At 40.6% G+C, this 18,017-nt stretch overlaps 1 protein-coding gene across 1 annotated transcript in view; it reads left to right on the forward strand.

The window, feature by feature from the left end:
* The window catches only part of LOC126457250 (tRNA-dihydrouridine(20) synthase [NAD(P)+]-like), an 80,438-nt gene that overhangs the window by 38,914 nt on the left and 23,507 nt on the right, over positions 1 to 18,017 (forward strand). Inside the window, exon 4 of the mRNA XM_050093407.1 lies at positions 10,880 to 11,167. Within this exon, the coding sequence (XP_049949364.1) occupies positions 10,880 to 11,167 (288 nt within the window). The remainder of the gene's footprint in view (positions 1 to 10,879; positions 11,168 to 18,017) is intronic.

The raw sequence follows: 18,017 nt of genomic DNA on the forward strand, positions 1-18,017 counted from the left end.
GAAAGCTGCTCAGGCTCACAAAAGAAATCTACATTCCAGCAGCAATCATAAGCATTGTAGATGTTTATGGACATCTTAGGATCACTAATTGTCACAAGCAGCACAACTTATCCGTAGGGTTATGTGCTTAGTGACCACTGAATAGTCCAGGAAGGGCAACTTAATGCTAGCAGTGAAAAATCATGCTCTGCTACCACTACAGACAGTGCAGGGGAGGAGCCTACTATCAAACTGCTAATAGTATACAGCCTGACTGAGAAATTATGTTGGTGAGTGTTAGCAACTCTGTGCCAGTTTTTTGGCACTTTCACATATGAAGTGGAAAAAAGGCAGACCAAGTGGCCCATGGTAAAACACCACATCAACAAGGTGATCATTTACCAATGAACTGGCTGTCTTACAGTATGTCGCTGGTTGAATGACAGATAATGCAGGAGGAAGTGGCGGAGATGCTGCAAGATGACATTATTGAACCATCAGAGTGTCCTTGGTCCTCTCCTGTGGTCATTGTGAAGAAGGATGGCACATGGGACTTCTTGTCAACTTCTGATGACTGAACAAAATCATGACGAAAGATATCTACTTATTGCCGCACATTGATGACACCCTAGTTTGCTCGAGAGGAGCAAAGCATTTCTCATATATGGACATGTAGATGGATAGTGGCAAATCAAGGCTGATGAGGCTGAGCAGGAAAAGACTGCCTTCATAACTTCTGTTGGTCTCTGTTGCCTTTTGGACTATGTAATGCTTCGGCCACCTTCGAGTGTGTGAGAGGAAACCTACTTCAACCTCTTGATGTGATTTCATCAGGGAGATAAAAACAACACGGTTCCTGTCTAATTATTGCATGCACAGAAACAAGGCTTATTATGTGATTTCATTTCCTTTGATTCTAGTAAAGCTAACCAGTAATTGAAGGCTCTTTACTTGTAGCCCTTCATTAGACAAGATTTCTTCAGTACTTGATAACCTGAATATTATCCGTTTTTCTGATCTCCAATGCTTCACATTGGAAGATTAGATGTGGTGCAGTATCATCACCATTACCACACATCCTACATCTAGGGGCTTCTTTCGGTGTACCAAACATGTGTAGGTGTTTCATAAAGTTCCCATGACCTATCGTTAGTCCTACTGTGAGTATAGCCTGTTGCCTTTTCAAACCCAGGATCAAAGAACTTCTCTTAAAACACGGCTTTGGCATCTGTAGCTTGCCACATTTTTGTTTTTGGATCCTAGTCTAATATTCTACATGCTGCTTTCTGATCTAGTTTCATAGTTCTGATTTAACCATCACCATAGTGATGGTTAGGACATGTCCCGATCCAATATCTGGAGTTGTCAGACCTCTCATCGTCAGCCTATCAGCTTGTTCATTGGTATTGATTCCTAAGTGACCAGCAGGTTTACCCTATTGGTTTCCCTATTTGCACAAGGGATTTGTGGCATTCTGCAATGACCATTGATCTCATTGCGGGGGCTGATAGAAATTTCGGAGCTCATGGCTGTCTGAATAAATGTAGAGGCTACAATCTTCGTAGTGGCCAAGCATATTCTCCTTGGCGCACACCCTTATAGTGGAAATTTCCATTTGGAATACCATGACCAGCTTCCCTAGAGAGATTACACTCTCTAGTCTAGGCTGTATTCCATATAATTCAGCCATAGCACTTTATCTGGTTTTGACCTGTCAGTAAACCAGAGTATGTCTTCTGCATGGTGTCATGGTTTCTACTTCCACTGCTCCCTACTACATCCAATTGTTACATGGAAAGGTTTATTGAAGCAGCTGGAAGATACAGTTAGCTGACATTTCTCTGGTCCTTCCTACATTTACAAATTCGTATACCGATGTGGGATTTGGGATATCATAAAGGCATCCAGTTATTTCCAATTTTTAGCCTCTAAGCCCCTACCACTACCTCCATTTTATCTCACAAGTGTAATGATGGTACGTCCTGCCTGGTCTCCATTCCAGCAGTGGGTGTGCTACTAATTCTGCCTGTTATGGCTAAGCATGCCAGTCTCTGCATGTTGCCAAGCTTCTTAGCAGCCACCTTCTGTTCTACTTTTTTTTCCACCATATGCCCCTTAAATATCATAAATCTTATTACAGTAGTGTATGTACGGTACATACTCTTGGGATGTCAACCCAGTTTTTCCCACAGGCTGTTCTAGTGCTCATACTTTGAAAATATATCCCTTATGTGAGGGATCCATAGTAGTTTCGCATCCAGGGTTATCGTCAGATACTTCCCGTACAGGTGTTGACACCTTAAGTGGATGAAATGTCTTTGCTATCTGGATGACATTGCCATTTTTTCAAAGATGTTTGGAGAACGTGCAAGCCACCTGACCGTGTTGAAATGTGCTCAGACTGCAGGCCTCCACCTGAATCTGAAAAGAGCCTTTTAGCCACCAAAGAAATAAAAATCTTATGACCCATAATAAAGTCCAGTGGAGTCCACCTGATCAAGAGAAAATAAGAGCAGACACAGATTTTCTGACGCATCGTCATATTTGTGAAGTGAGAGGTTTTCTTAGAATTTGTTCATGCTATTCATACTACTAGTGATTCATAAAAAACTACTGTACAATGACATGATCTTTGGAAGAACTACTGCCAGGGAAGAACCAAACATTCCTGAGGTAATGTGAAAGAAGGGTCTTTCCTTGCCTTTTAGGAGGTGCCAATATCTTCTCCAGTTTTAGCAAATTATGATGATAATGCTGAGATATAACTTCACATTGATGCTAGCAGTTGTGGGATAGGTGCAGTTCTAGTGCAGATACCATGAGATACTGAAAAGTTGGTAGTTTATGCTTCCAGGTACTCTCAGAGTCTGAGATTAACTACTCTGCAGTAGAAAAAGAGTGCTTTGCAGTTGTTTGGGCCATCAACAAGTTCTGGTTGTTTGGTGAAACATTCACCATTGTGATCACCAATATCCCTGCTGACTGACTAACCAGAGGGATCTGTCCTCTCAACTAGCGAGATGGACACTGAGGCTCCAGGAGTATTTCACAAAGGTATACAAAAATGAATGCAACCACAACAATGCCGACTGCACTTCAAGGAATTCTGTGGCAGAACACAGCAATGCACACTATCTCAATTGTCACTAAATTAAATGATGTTACTGACAAACAGGAGGAAGATACAGTATTGTTGACAACCATAAAGCCGTGAAGAATTGGGAACCAACCAAAGGAGAATTCCAATTAATGAACAGAGTATCGTATAAGAGAAATTATGATCTGCTGTGGGTGGAAATGATTGTTTGTCACCCCAGCTCATCTGTGGCCAACTATCCTGAAGTTTCTCCATGAGGCCCCAATATCTAGTCACCTGGAATTTGTGAAGACTCTAGGCAGAATCAGATGCAGGTATCACTGGCCAGGTCTTTACCAATACATCAGCCACAATGTGAGCAACTTTAAGGAATTCCAGCATCAGAAACACATGCTGCATTTACCTCTGGGGCATATGGTATCAATCCCAGCTGCAGCAGTGCCATGCCACCAGATTGGAGTTGACATACTGGGGAGGTTCCCGAAGATGACAAACAGGAGTTGGTGGATAATAGGCTACACTGGCCACCTCAGCTGCTACACTGTCACCAAATCTGTGCCGGCCGCTGAAGCTCCGGAAATTGCAAGGATCGTTCTTCGAGATGTCATCCTGAAACACAGGGCATCCCATTTGATGATCTCTGATCATGGAAAAGTTTTCCAGTCAAGATGAGTATCAAAGGTAATTTCACATTGCGACATCACCTACAGAATGAAAACTGCCTACCACCAACATACAAATGCTCACACTGAACACTCTAATAACATCTCACTGAATACTCTTGATAAGATATTGGCAGATATGCTCTTGATGTACATTGGTGTTGAATGGAGAGACTGGGAAATAATACTACCCGACATGGCATTTGCTTACAACCAGCAAAGCAAGACACTACAGGCTTCACATTTTTCTTTGTGATCCAGTGTCACAAGGCTGAAACAACAATGGATACACTGTCCCGTTTGAACCAGACAATACTCAAGTTGACAACATGACACAACTCATCACCAGGAAGAATGACTGAGAGTACTACAACACCCAGCACTGGTCAATGGGATACATCCCAGTACACTTGGGATGGATTTTTACACCTGTGTGGAAAGTGAGATTACTGGAAAACTTACTAATAGCTACTTTGGGCCATATCATATCCTTTGTTGTTTATCACAAACAATGTCAATGATTATGACTCTTCATCAACAAGACACAAGGACAGAGACAACTGTAGTTCTGAAATGCCGATCGGTGATTGAAACATCTCATTCTAGGAAACTAAAGGCCAGGTCGATGACAGTGAATCTTTGACAGGAGCAGCTACTTTTGATGGTCATTATAGTGAAGATGATGTGACAACACGGCCAGAATGAGAGGATCCTCTAGCACTGCCATACAGAGGATCGCTGACAAGATTCACATCTAGGATACTGCAGCCAGCTCCAATGAGAACTGCTGAAACAGCAGATAGATGTTTCTCCTGGTGAGGATGAATGCCACCTGCTTTGCTGCATCCATGGTGGGGTAGTGGTCTGATCGCCAGCCAGTATTTGTTGTTTCTGGAAGGTTCTTGAAATTTCTTATGTTTGTAATGTTTGCATATTCTGGAATATTCAATGTTTGCATAAATAGCAGAACTTCCCCCTCCCCCCCCCCCCCCCCCTTTCCACCCCTCTCTCGTCCAGGAAGCTGTTCTGTTGAGCTGTATGTTGGTGTTCATAATGATTGTGATTTTAGTCCTAAACTTTGTACCTCATTGATGACCCTGCTTTTGGATTAGGACTTGATCTTGGTTATGTGGTTACAATGTATTCTTCCATATATTAATGTAAATTTAATCAATGCTTTTTTTCTAATGGTTGATAATGTGGATTTGGTTGAAGCTGAGTGAAATGGGATGGAGAATGTGTTGTGGATTGGCAAGACAGCCAACCCACTATGAGAGGAAGCCGAAAGGCACGCGTTTTAGCTCACGCAGGCTGGCGTGAGGTCTGAAATAGATCAAGGAAATGAGAATAACAAAAAACGTACGTAGCTGCTGGAATACCTAACTTTAATCCATAATTGGTGAACATCGCTCTTGACGGTACATGTTTTACAGCATCAATAGTAACTGGTAATGGCGCCTTGCTAGGTCGTAGCAATTGACGTAGCTGAAGGCTATGCTAACTATCGTCTTGGCAAATGAGAGCGTATTTTGTCAGTGAACCATCGCTAGCAAAGTCGGCTGTACAACTGGGCGAATGCTAGGAAGTCTCTCTAGACCTGCTGTGTGGCGGCGCTCGGTCTGCAATCACTGATAGTGGCGACACGCGGGTCCGACGTATACTAACGGACCGCGGCCGATTTAAAGGCTACCACCTAGGAAGTGTGGTGTCTGGTGGTGACACCACAGAATGATTACAGCAATATTTCAGTTTTGGATGATTATCTTCTTTTGCAACAGTTCAAAATTACCATACAATGCACCCTTGGCAGTTTCTTCTTCTTCTTCTTCTTCTTCTTCTTCTTCTGATTTTGCTTTTTCCTTCCTTTTTTTCCACATTAGACTGTGATCCAGAGCATGTTTCTCATTTCATCTTCCTAAGCACAGAAGAGGAGTGATCAAAAGCTTGATGGACCCAACTGAAAAAATCTGTGAACCACAGTGTTTGAGGGACGAGTTCGACCGTTTAAAAACTGCTTCAAGAAGAAACAGCTACTCTGACAAAGAAAAAATAGTGCAGTATGTCCTAAAAGATGCAGGGCATCTAGTGAAAAAGAGCCAGTTAAAAGGCTTTTGTAACAGAAATCACAGATCACATCAGCAGAGTACTAAGGAGACAGTTTTGACACAGTGCTTAAAACAACAAGAAATGTATGTTCCATGGGCCAAACCCACCAATTGCCTTGCAGAAGTGTACAAAATCCCTTGCACATGTGGTTAAGTGAATATAAGAACTACACAAAAAGGAATTAACATCCAACTCAAGAAATGCAAGAGCAGTATTGTCATTGGGGAAACATGGGTAAATCTGCAGTATAAGGTCATATGCCAGGACTAGGGAACCAGAAAATTTGTTTCTGTGTTTCAAAGGTTTTACCAAGATTCAGTCATTAGCACACTAAGATGTACAGAGACCATAGAAATTCAAAAGCACATAAACTGCTTTAACAGAAAAGAAGAAAGATTGAAATTACACAAGTTGCGGGCATTACCAGATAGCACCAACTATTCCCCACTGCAAGCTTCATAATGTAAGCTCTGCTGTGAAGTCTTAGGCAGCAGTGTGATGACATCACAAACTGACTCTTTTCACGGATGCATATAAATTATTTGACATGCTGATTTAATTTATGTTTGTACTGCTATCCATGTCTTGATAGTCTCTGATGACCTCTTCAGAGACGTTAGGCAGAGAAATATGCCTGGGACCATGGCCAAATGCCCCTAAAACAGAAACTGCCAAGTACACATTCTGTAAATAATTTCACACACTACTTTTACGTCCCTTTGCTACCAGCTTTAACCAGCCACACTTGGTGGTCTAGTGGTAAAGCACCTGCCTGAACCGAAAGCTCATGAGATAGTGGTCAGACATCAGCCCTCATTTCTGTGATGTGAACATATGCCAGAAATGGCACGTACTTCAGATTCCACATTAAACTATAGGTTTTCTTTCCCTAACAGGATTATGGGCTGGGTTAGGAGCACCAAGTCGTTACAGTGATGTCAAACTAAAAAACTTGCACCAGGCAACTAACATCCCTCTTGAGGGTCTTCAAGCAAGGTATGTCATATGATTATTTCTTTCCTTTTTTTTTTACCAGCTTTAAACATTTCTATTGAAACACCATCACTCCAGATGCCTTTACTCACTGTCTGTTTTTCTGATCCATCTCTTGAATTATACTGAGATTTTAATTTTATCTCTCTGTAGTTTGTTACTGTGACATCTGCGGTCTTCACTGGTGTTTTTGTCGTTACTGATTTTTGTTTTATAGACATTAGGCCATGGTCCAAGAGATATTTCTGTGTCTAAGGTTTTGTCCTCTAATGCTGGAAACATCACAGTGACTGTCACTCAGACATAATTCCAGACTTAAACAATACCTGCTAGCTGAATTGTTTTACATATCCACACAACTGTCAGTTTATGGCATCATCAGATTGATGCCTAAGATCACAAAGTCATGCTGACATGTGTTAGGGAGCTCATAATGGATAAGGGTTGTCACTGTTTACTGTATTTAGCACTAGGCCCCATGACTTGTCTAATTTCAGTCCTTTTTTTTTATTAAAGTTGTTTTGGTGCTTTTGAATTTCTATGGCCTCTCTTAGCACAGTAATGACTGGTTCTTGATAAAACCATAGAATTGGATAAACAAATCTCATGGGTCCCTGATCCCAGTGCATGATATGCTACTACCAGTTTACCCATTTTTCCTAGACAACAAATGTGCTAGTGTTAATTCTTGTTTTTATAGTTTCTATGTATACTTGACTGCATATGCAAGGGATTTCATACATCCTGTGGCAAGTATGGGCACTGATCCACTGCAGTGTTCAAATATTCATGTACCTTTCTTGTTAGTTTAAACACTGTGCTAATACTGTGTCTTCATAGTACTTTGCTGATGTAATGTGTGACTTTTGCTACCAAAGGGAAGAAAACTTTCCCTTTAAATGATTCTTTTTCACTAAAAGCTGTGGAGCTTTGAGGATCTGGTGCACTATTTTTTTCTCTTTGTAAGAATAGCCATTTGTTCTGTAAGTAGTTCTTCAGTATTGAGCTCTTTTTCTGAGTACTATGATTCACAAATACTTTAAGCCTAGGTCACTCCTGTTTTGCTCAATCCTGTTAGCTGGTTGGATGGTGATTGGAATTTTTGCAAAGGTATTTATCTGTGTGAGTGGACGTTCTTTTACTTTGTTCCCTGAACTTCCATCAGTTTTTCTAAGTAGTGGTAGTTCCAAAAATGAAATCTGGCCTCCTTTCTCTTTTTCAGTAGTGAACTTTATATTGGAATTAACATCATTCAGAAAATTTAGAAATTCTGGGAGTTTGCTTTCCCCATGAGGCCATATAACAAAAGTGTCAACTAACAGAAGGGTTTCTTCTTGACCTTCTGGAAATGTCTGCAGAAGAGCAACCAAGTGTTTGGCAGTTCCACGTGTTGGATGGTCAATAGTGCAAGGTCTTAATGGATTTGTGAATTTTTGGTAAACTACACAATCTCGGTGGCAATGCTTCTGATTTGATGAGGTGCTTCTTGTCAGTGGAAGAAGTTGAAGAGACTTTCATTTGTATGTTTGTTTGTTATCCTAAGAATGGAAGTTTTGGGATCTCCCGTAAACTAGCTCTGTCTCCCAGTTTCTGTTATGTCCCAAATTTTTATGTTATAGTAACTATGTCTTCCATTGATATTCTTGAAAGTGTAACAGCATAGATTCCTCCTTTGACCATCATGTCTCTTTCACTCTTAAACAGGAGCTGGCAGATATATTAATAACTGCATGACCTACGCCTGAAGGTAGGAAAGTCACTTTCCTCTTTTGCAAACTGTCAAATTTCACCTTCTGTCTATTTATTGTTAGTGCATGATCTGTTTCTGTGGTCTGATATGTCATTCTATCGATCATGTTCCAGACATCACAACACAAGTTATTACCAATGAAGCTGTGTGTTTCTGTGAACTTACAGTACATAGCAGCCGTCTCGCAGGTGGAGTAACACTGACTCTGTGTAGTTGCAGTTCAGCTGTCGAAATGAAGTTTATCTTCAATCTTGGAAAATTTGGTGTTGTCAAAGTGTGTCTGCATCACAGCAAAAACACGAGAGAACTAAGTAAACAAGATCTCTTGTTCTGTGTGTCTTTTCTCGACATGACCTTCCATAAAGGCATTTGATTGAACTTTGCAGGCTTCCATGGCCGGTACTTGATTACTTCTGCTTTATGGACATTAGTTCGTGCTCTGAGATGTATTTCTGTGCCTAACATTTCATCTTCTAATGCTAGACACGTCGTCAGAGGCTATGAAGTTGAAACTTATATCTGAGTTACTCTTTTGAGTGAACTTATTATGTTCTTACTTGAACATTTATGTTGTGTGTCACACTGCTGAATAATTAATTTCATATGGTAAACAGTGAATTTCATTTACCTCTGCACTGAGAGAGTGATTTTTTGTAATAGAGACAAGGCATTACTTCTGTTTGTAACTAGCTAAGTTACTCTTGAGCATACATTATGACTCAGTACAATTGAACCTCATTCATCCAGACTAGTTGGGACTGTAAATCATCTGGATTATAGAAAATTGGGATAATCTGAAAATTTAGAACAAATTAGAGTGATATTGGTTAAATGCCATAAATGCATGTCATATTTGCTTTCATACAAACATACAAATTATATATTATTTTCACACAAATTTTTAGCAGGAATTTAGAAAATCAGTGAGTTTTATGTGCTGAAGATTCTTTTGAGCTGGATTCTTACATTGCATATGTGCAGCATGGTCAAGCAGGCATTTCACCAGCATTAGAGTGGCTGAAGTTTTTTTGCCTGACATTTCAAATAAAACATTATTTTGTCCAGCTGTGTTGTTGTCTCTATATGTATTATGTCTTCAGACTGAGCCCCTAGCTTCGTCAGCTAATCCATCATCACTGTCTGCAGTGAGTCAGACAACAGTGATTTTATTATCAGAAATCGTACATTGTCATTCACAGCCAGTAATTTATATCATTAACACATATGTCTGAGTATTGAGTGATGTTTGCAAAAGCTTCAACGAATGCTGACGATTCGACATTGTCATCATTTTCAATGTTATATGTAAATCGAAGGAGGTGAGGAGAAAGGGAAGGGATTACTGAAATCAGCTGCATCAGGACATTACACAGATTCAGCAGCAGCGTGTGAAAGTGTGTGCTGGACATGTCCAAAAGAACAGACACCACACATTCGTATAATTAATTTTCTATATTCATTGCCCAGACCATGTCAGTAGGAAGTAGGATCAGAAATGGTCACACGTGGATTATGCCTCCAGTCTGGCACAACTGCAGTTCCAACTGCATATTCAGCCTTTATCCATCCTGTGCAGTACATTTACCATTTTGTCTGTGAATGCATTTCGCACTTGCAGCAAGCCAGAGAAGTAAAGTACTGTACATCTCAATGTTAACTTATTAGGTGGACTCTCCAGTGAGCCATCATCAATTGTTGACATTTTTACTTCCAGAGTGCTGAATATTGTTAGGTTACAGTACTAAAAAAATATGGATGGACTGTAGATCTGGGTTAATGAGGGTAAGATAAATGAGGTTTACTGAGCCACAAATGAGGTTTTACTTTAGTTATATTACATAGTTACATCTGAGTCTATGCGTAAAATATTCTGTTATGTTGTAGTATTACATTAAAATGTCTAATTCCTTTTGAGATACATTATACATTGACTCTGTAAAGCAGGTGACACAGATACACTGAAGGAATATTTAAATGTGAATGGTTATAATTTTTGCTACGTATAACTAGTAATGATGAAATGCATACAAAAAAAAATTAGGAATTTTTAGGTTCTTGAATGTTGATCATACAGTGCAGGATTTTCACTAGTTATGCAAATAAAATAAAAATAATGTCTTTTAGTGATTTATATCTATTGGTAGAACTAATATCAGAGTTGTTCCAGCATACTCATTGTTAGAAGATATGCAATAAGTGTCAAACTTTAATGTAAGATTTTGTGATATATAGTGACTGGCACAACCCTGTTTTTTAAAAATAATTATAAATATCTGTGCAATTACATTACAGTGGGGGTTCAAAGGAAATGGACACATACAAAGACATTGAGAATTTCTGGAAGGAAACTGGATGCTCTAGTGTAATGATTGCAAGAGCTGCACAGTGGAACTGTTCTATCTTTCGAAAAGATGGTAAGCTGCCCCTGGATGATGTTATACGTGCATATCTGAAGTATGCTGTGGACTATGACAATTCACCTTCAAATACAAAATATTGCGTTCAGAACATGCTACGTGAACTTCAGGAAACTCCGCTCGGGAAGAAGTTCTTGGAAATGCAAACCTTAGATCAAATCTGGTGAGTTAACAAACTTCAGTTCATATCTGCATCCTTAATTTTGCCCCAAATAAAACTAGAACACTGCATATTGTGAAGAACAGCACTGCCATTTAAACATGTTTTGTGGGTTGGCACACCGTAAGAACCAAAAATGTACATGCCATAGTAAAGCCACTAGCATCATTTTTCTAGTCCCAACTGTTGTGTGTGTTTTGAAATGTCATGATTTTCTTTCAGTTGTGCATTTGGTAACACTATTATTAAGTGTTCATTGTTGTTGACAGTGAGAAAACATCTAGTTGTGTAAAAAAAGAAAGTAATTTTGTGCCTGTTCCTATACCAATTATTCAAGACACAATCATGAGCAGAAACATAGTCCCCACATGATGAAGCACTTCCCTGGCATGCCAGTTGTCAGGAGAGAGCAGCCAAAGCAAGTGGTGTGTGTTAAAAGAACAAGAAATATGAGATAACATGTCCTTGTAAATACGGCAATGGTGGAATATCATAAATGAAGAACTAAAGGTAACAACTCACCAAATAGTTGAGGCTTTGAGTTATTGATAGATAAGTAAACAAGACTGTGAGCATTGCTAGTTTTTGGACAAATTCTTGTTCAAAACTGTAGAGTACACATACAATTTATCACATTGTGCAAGTTCTGGAGGTTGACTGGGGCAAAGAGTGGTGTGTGTCGGATAGTGTGGGTGAAGGGGGAAAGTAAATGAGGAGGGGTGGGGCTCACAGTTGTGAGGGAGAGGCAGCAGGCATGCAGGATAGAAACGTGTAGCCTGTAAGCTCACTCTGGGTGCAGAGAACAGAAGTTGCATGCACTGCTTGGTGATGTGAAAGGATGGATTAAGAGATGAGATAAAACAGAGTAATAGGGAGACTCTGGAGTGCAAGATGATTGTAGTTAGATTCATGAGGCAAGATGGAGGTGGGTGAGGAACAGTGGCTAGTATAGAGTCAGGTGAACATGATCACAGAATCAAAGGATATGTTGAAAGGACAGTTCCCATGTACGTAATTTGGTGAAGTTAGGATGGAAGGGAAGGATCCAGATGAGATGTGTTGTTTTGCCACTGGGTGGTCAACCTTGCTCTAGTCCACAGACAGTGACCATTCATTTGGGTAGACAGCCAGTTAGAGGTCATGCCCACGTAAAGTGCTGCACAAAAATTACAGCAGAGCTGGTATATGATATGAGTGCTCTCACAGGTAGTACTGCTTTGGACAGAATGAGATAAGCCCATGATGTGATTGGTTTTGGGTTTACTGGGTGGATGTATAGACAGAATATGCATGTGAGTCTTCCACAGGAATATGACCTATGTGGCAAGGGTACCAATCCTTACTGCAGAAAAACTTTTTTGTGACTATAGTCTGATTTAAAGTAGTTGTCACTTGACAGGCAACGGGCTGCAGGGCTCCCGCCACCAATAAACCAATGGCAGCCGGCACTGTCGGCTGCCACTGCGTTGCCACTTCACTCTGCTGAGCTGACTAAGGCATTGTGCCAGCCAGTCCTCAGCGAGCCGTTGTAGACACGCGGGTGAGAGATTTGAGTGACTTGTAGCTTCGCGTGTTTACGATGTCTGATGAAAGCAGTCGCAAGAGAGGGAGGCCGAGGCTGCACACTCCTCGGAAACCTCCAAAAAGTGGCGGACATGGCGTCGTTATACGCAGTCAGGCGCATGAATATGTGTGTTCCTTAAGGGAGTATTTTGAGAGAGAGAGAGAGGGATGTAGGAGGGCATCTCGTTGCTTTGGATAAGGTGGTGGAGCGAACTGCAGCTGCTCTGCAAGTTAGCGAACGATCAGTAATTCACGAAAGAAGGCTCAAGTGAATCATCTAAATTGGATACACCTGGGAAAAAGAGGCGACTAGAGAAGAGGGTCACAAAACTTGACTCTTTTCTGAAAGATGGCATTCGTTGTCAAATATACGCATTTTATTCGAGGAAGGAGTATCCAACACTCAAAAAACTACATGCTACTCTCACAGCGGCTGACCTGTTTCAGGGTAGTAAATCGTCTTTGTTACGAGTCGTGAAAATGTTAGGATTCCGCTATAAATCCATCTCTGGCAGAAAGTTACTAATGGAACGCCAAGATATTGCAGCCTGGCGATGCCGCTTTCTTAGAGAATTAGTGGGGACAAATTTTAATGATTTCGTTTGGCTTGATGAAATGTGGGTGAATGCAGGACATAGTTTAAAAAAAGGCTGGACAGACGGTACCATCAGCTCCATGGCAGCTCTGATCGGCAGAGGAAAAAGGATAATTGTAGCACATGCTGGAAATTCAAAAGGTTTCATTCCAAATTGTCTGCTGCTATTCAGTTCCAATAAGACCTCCGACTACCACGAAGAGATGAACCACAATACTTTTGTGAAATGGTTTGAAGACTGTGTGCTCCAGGGCTTAACAAAAAACTCTATCATTGTTATGGATACGCTCCTTATCATTCAGTAATACAAGACAAAGCACCCACAAAGGCAACGAGGAAAAACGACATTGTTAGCTGGTTACAGAAACATAAGGTGCACTTCGACAGTAATTTTACAAGGGCAGAATTATTAGAACTTGTATCGCAACACAAGCCAAGGAACCCAATTTACATTGTGGATGAAGTAGCAAAAAAATACGGGCATAAAGTGCTCCGATTGCCTCCTTACCATTGCCATTTCAACGCAATAGAGCTGATTTGGGCTCAGGTTAAACAGCATATTGCTGCAGAAAATAAGAAATTCACACTAACCGAAGTGGAACGCCTTTTGTAAGAGGCAGTTGAAATTGTGACATCGGAAGACTGGCAGAAGGTAGTACATCACGTGAAAGGAGTGATACAGGACGCATGGAACAATGAAGGTATCTTACAACAAAGTGTCGAAGACTTAATTATATCTGTCAATACGAGCAGCGAGACAGATAGTTCCACTGACTCTGACTCTGAATTAAGTGGTGTTTTCACATTGTCTGATTAGTGTGTAGTGTACTTAACTGCCATTAAATATTGTGTTTGAGAATTTATTTTGATTAATTCTTATTTTTGTTGAGAGACTAAGAAATACTGTTTGGCCAGCTCTCGTCATCTCCTTACGGTAAGTTAGACTGAATTTTAATTCTATTTCATTTTGTATATACACCAAGATGTTATTCAATGTGTGTAATAGTTTTCGAGATTTGCAATCTAAAGAAGAAAACTTTTCCGGGCGCGAAAATTTTTCACACTTCAGTAGTTAATGTAACAACGGCCCTAATTAAAATTAAGAAAAGATATTTGATTTGCTTATAGATACCACTGGGACCGATACTGTACGTAAATTTTAAAATATTTACATAATATCTATAGGAGATAGAGATTTTAAATGTCATACTTGTTTCGAGTTCAGTACTGATAGGGTTGCTTAAAAATGCTGTTTTCAGAAATTTATATGCAGGAAACGTGATGCACTACAAAAACTTTAAAGGATTCTTTACCGAGTGCATTATTTTGGTAATGAATGGAAAAAAATATTTTGCTGTGACACCAATAGTTTTTCAGTAATGACGTGATAAGTTAGAAGCTGTTTGCGAAATTGAGAATTTAAATTGTTTCAAACAAATTAACGTAACTCTGGTCCTAATTAAAATTAAGGATAGATATTTGACAGATTGAGAGCCATTGTAGAGATATACATCATATGTGGGTTTGAAATTTTTTACTTACTTTTTGTAGAAGATACAGGCTTTCAAACGATTTTCTATTGCCGGGGGTAGCGATGCTCTGAGGCGGCTGCCTCCAGCCAGTGCTTGACGTGACAACGCCGCAACTTTGCAGCACAAATGTCAAGTGACAACTACTTTAAATCAGACTATAACCATTCTCACCTAAGCCCACAAAAATTCAACTTTGAACATTACCTCCTGCAATTTTTACCTCCGTCTAACCATTACTTTCTTCGTCCCCTACTCAACCACTTTTTGTTACTTTTCAGGAATTCCTTACCTTCTGCTTGATCTCTCTGTCCTTTCATGTGTCCATCCCTAAGAACACAATTTTTTCACTAGAGAGAAAAACACACATACACGATCTTAAGACAGACTCTGATTTAACCGTCTTCCCTGCAGAAAAAGACTCCACCTCTCTTACAATGAACCACAATGATTACCTGACAGAGGACACCAGTCAACTGTCAGACCCTTCCATGTGCCCTGCCCATAATGATCCCAGAAGTCCAGCATAGCAATTAAACCCTGTTAAAATCCGGAGAGCCATTCTAGAATTTCTCCCTTGAATAGATCTTCTTCCTCACCCAATCTATCTCCACCCCCCCCCCCCCCCCCCGATTCCAAAAAAAAAAAGAAAAAATCAGACATTGTAGCTGTTACTACTGTACTTTTCTGAAAAGAATCTCTGTTCCTGTTGGCCGACACCTCCAACCCAAGCACACACCAAAGGCACTTCATTCAACATTTCTCAGACACTCCATCCCAATATTGCCTGTATCTGTAAACCTAAATCTGATGTCTGATTTAGGTTCATTGAAAATACCTACATGTTTGGACTTAGGGCCAAGGCACTAGCCTTGTTCCTCTGTAGCAAAACCTTCTGTCTGTATTCAGTTACTCCTCCTCAGCTCAGTATGCTACCTTCCTGGATGTTGACTTACACATCTCCAGTAGTTCCATCCAAACCTTTGGTGATATGAAGTCCACTACCCATCAACAGTACCTACATATTGCTAGCCGCCATCCCTTCCACTCTAAAAAGTCTCACACACACAGTGTGGCTGCACATGAATAGTGTATCCTCAGTGATGAGTAATCCTTTGTCCAGTACACTGAAGGTCTTACTAAGGCCTTCAGAGACACGCATCCCCCCCCCCCCCCCCTCGATATAAACCCAGCACTGCTCTCATTGCCTAGTATCATCACAGACTGGAATAACTTAATCAAGTCCTTCACCAGGACTTCAACTAGCTACGATTGTGCTTGGAAATGAGAAATTTTCAACCTACACTTCTTCCCATCCCTCCCAAAGTGGCATTCTGTTGCCCATCCGGTCTATATAATAGTCTAGTCCTCTAGTCCATCCATACACCATACTTACTCCCACCCTTAAGCAAAAGTGCCATACCACTGTATAAGGCCCAGATGCAAGGCATGTCCAATACACCCAACTAGCACATCCTATTCTCCTCCCATAACAGCCTAATCCTATGCTGTCAGAAGAAAGACCACCTGTGGGAGCAGTCATATAATATATTATTCAAGCAAACTAATTTGAGACTCAGTGCGGTGGCTAATGGGAGCGACCGTAAAGGAATTTCCCATTAACAAACGGCTCTGCTGTAATTTCTGCACAGGATTTTGTGGTAAAGACCATTAACCAGCTGTCCACTCAAATGATTAGCCTCTGCCAAACTGTGGCCATGAGCAAAGTTGACCATACATTGTCATATCACACAACTGAGGACAACATGTTCTATGTCAGTGATTGCTTCACAACATATGCCATATGGAGTACTTGACAGCTCAACACAAATGTTTTGCCTCAAGTACAGATTGTGTTGAGGATCAGTGGACAAAGTTCAAAGCCATTGTACCATGTGCATTAGATGAGTATGTGCCAAGCAAGATCGTGAGAGGTGGAAAAGAGCCACTGTGGTACAACAACCAAGTTAGAAAACTGCTGCAGAAGCAAAGGGAACTTCACAGCAAACATAAACATAGCCAAAGCCTTGCAGACAAACAAAAATTACACAAAGCGAAATGTAGTGTGAGGAGGGCTATGCGAGAGGCGTTCAGTGAATTCGAAAGTAAAGTTCTATGTACTGACTTGGCAGAAAATCCTAATAAATTTTGGTCTTATGTCAAAGCGGTTGGTGGATCAAAACAAAATGTCCAGACACTCTGTGACCAAAGTGGTACTGAAACAGAGGATGACAGACTAAAGGCCGAAATACTAAATGTCTTTTTCCAAAGCTATTTCACAGAGGAAGACTGCACTGTAGTTCCTTCTCTATATTGTCGCACAGATGACAAAATGGTAGATATCGAAATAGACGTCAGAGGGATAGAGAAACAATTAAAATCGCTCAAAAGAGGAAAGGCCGCTGAACCTGATTGAATTTCATTTCGATTTTACACAGAGTTCGCGAAGGAACTTACCCCCCTTCTTGCAGCAGTGTACTGTAGGTCTCTAGAAGAGCGTAGTGTTCCAAAGGATTGGAAAAGGGCACAGGTTATCCCCGTTCTCAAGAAGGGACGTCGAACAGATGTGCAGAACTATAGACCTATATCTCTAACATCGATCAGTTGTAGAATTTTGGAACACGTATTATGTTTGAGTATAATGACTTTTCTGGAGACTAGAAATCTACTTTGTAGGAATCAGCATGGGTTTCAAAAAAGACGATCGTGTGAAACCCAGTTCGCGCTATTCGTCCACGAGACTCAGAGGGCCATAGACACGGGTTCCCAGGTAGATGCTGCATTTCTTGACTTCCGCAAGGCGTTCAATACAGTTCCCCACAGTCGTTTAATGAACAAAGTAAGAGCATATGGACTATCAGACCAGTTGTGTGATTGGATTGAAGAGTTCCTTGATAACAGAACGCAGCATGTCATTCTCAAAGGAGAGAAGTCTTCTAAAGTAAGAGTGATTTCAGGTGTGCTGCAGGGGAGTGTCGTAGGACCGTTGCTATTCGCAATGTACATAAATGACCTTGTGGATAACATCGGAAGTTCACTGAGGCTTTTTGCGGATGACGCTGTGGTATATCGAGAGGTTGTAACGATGGAAAATTGTAAGGAAATGCAGAAGGATCTGCAACAAATTGACATATGGTGCAGGGAATGTCAATTGAATCTCAATGTA

The sequence above is a fragment of the Schistocerca serialis genome, chromosome 2 (genome assembly GCF_023864345.2).
Source record: "Schistocerca serialis cubense isolate TAMUIC-IGC-003099 chromosome 2, iqSchSeri2.2, whole genome shotgun sequence".
Classification (NCBI taxonomy): domain Eukaryota; kingdom Metazoa; phylum Arthropoda; class Insecta; order Orthoptera; family Acrididae; genus Schistocerca; species Schistocerca serialis.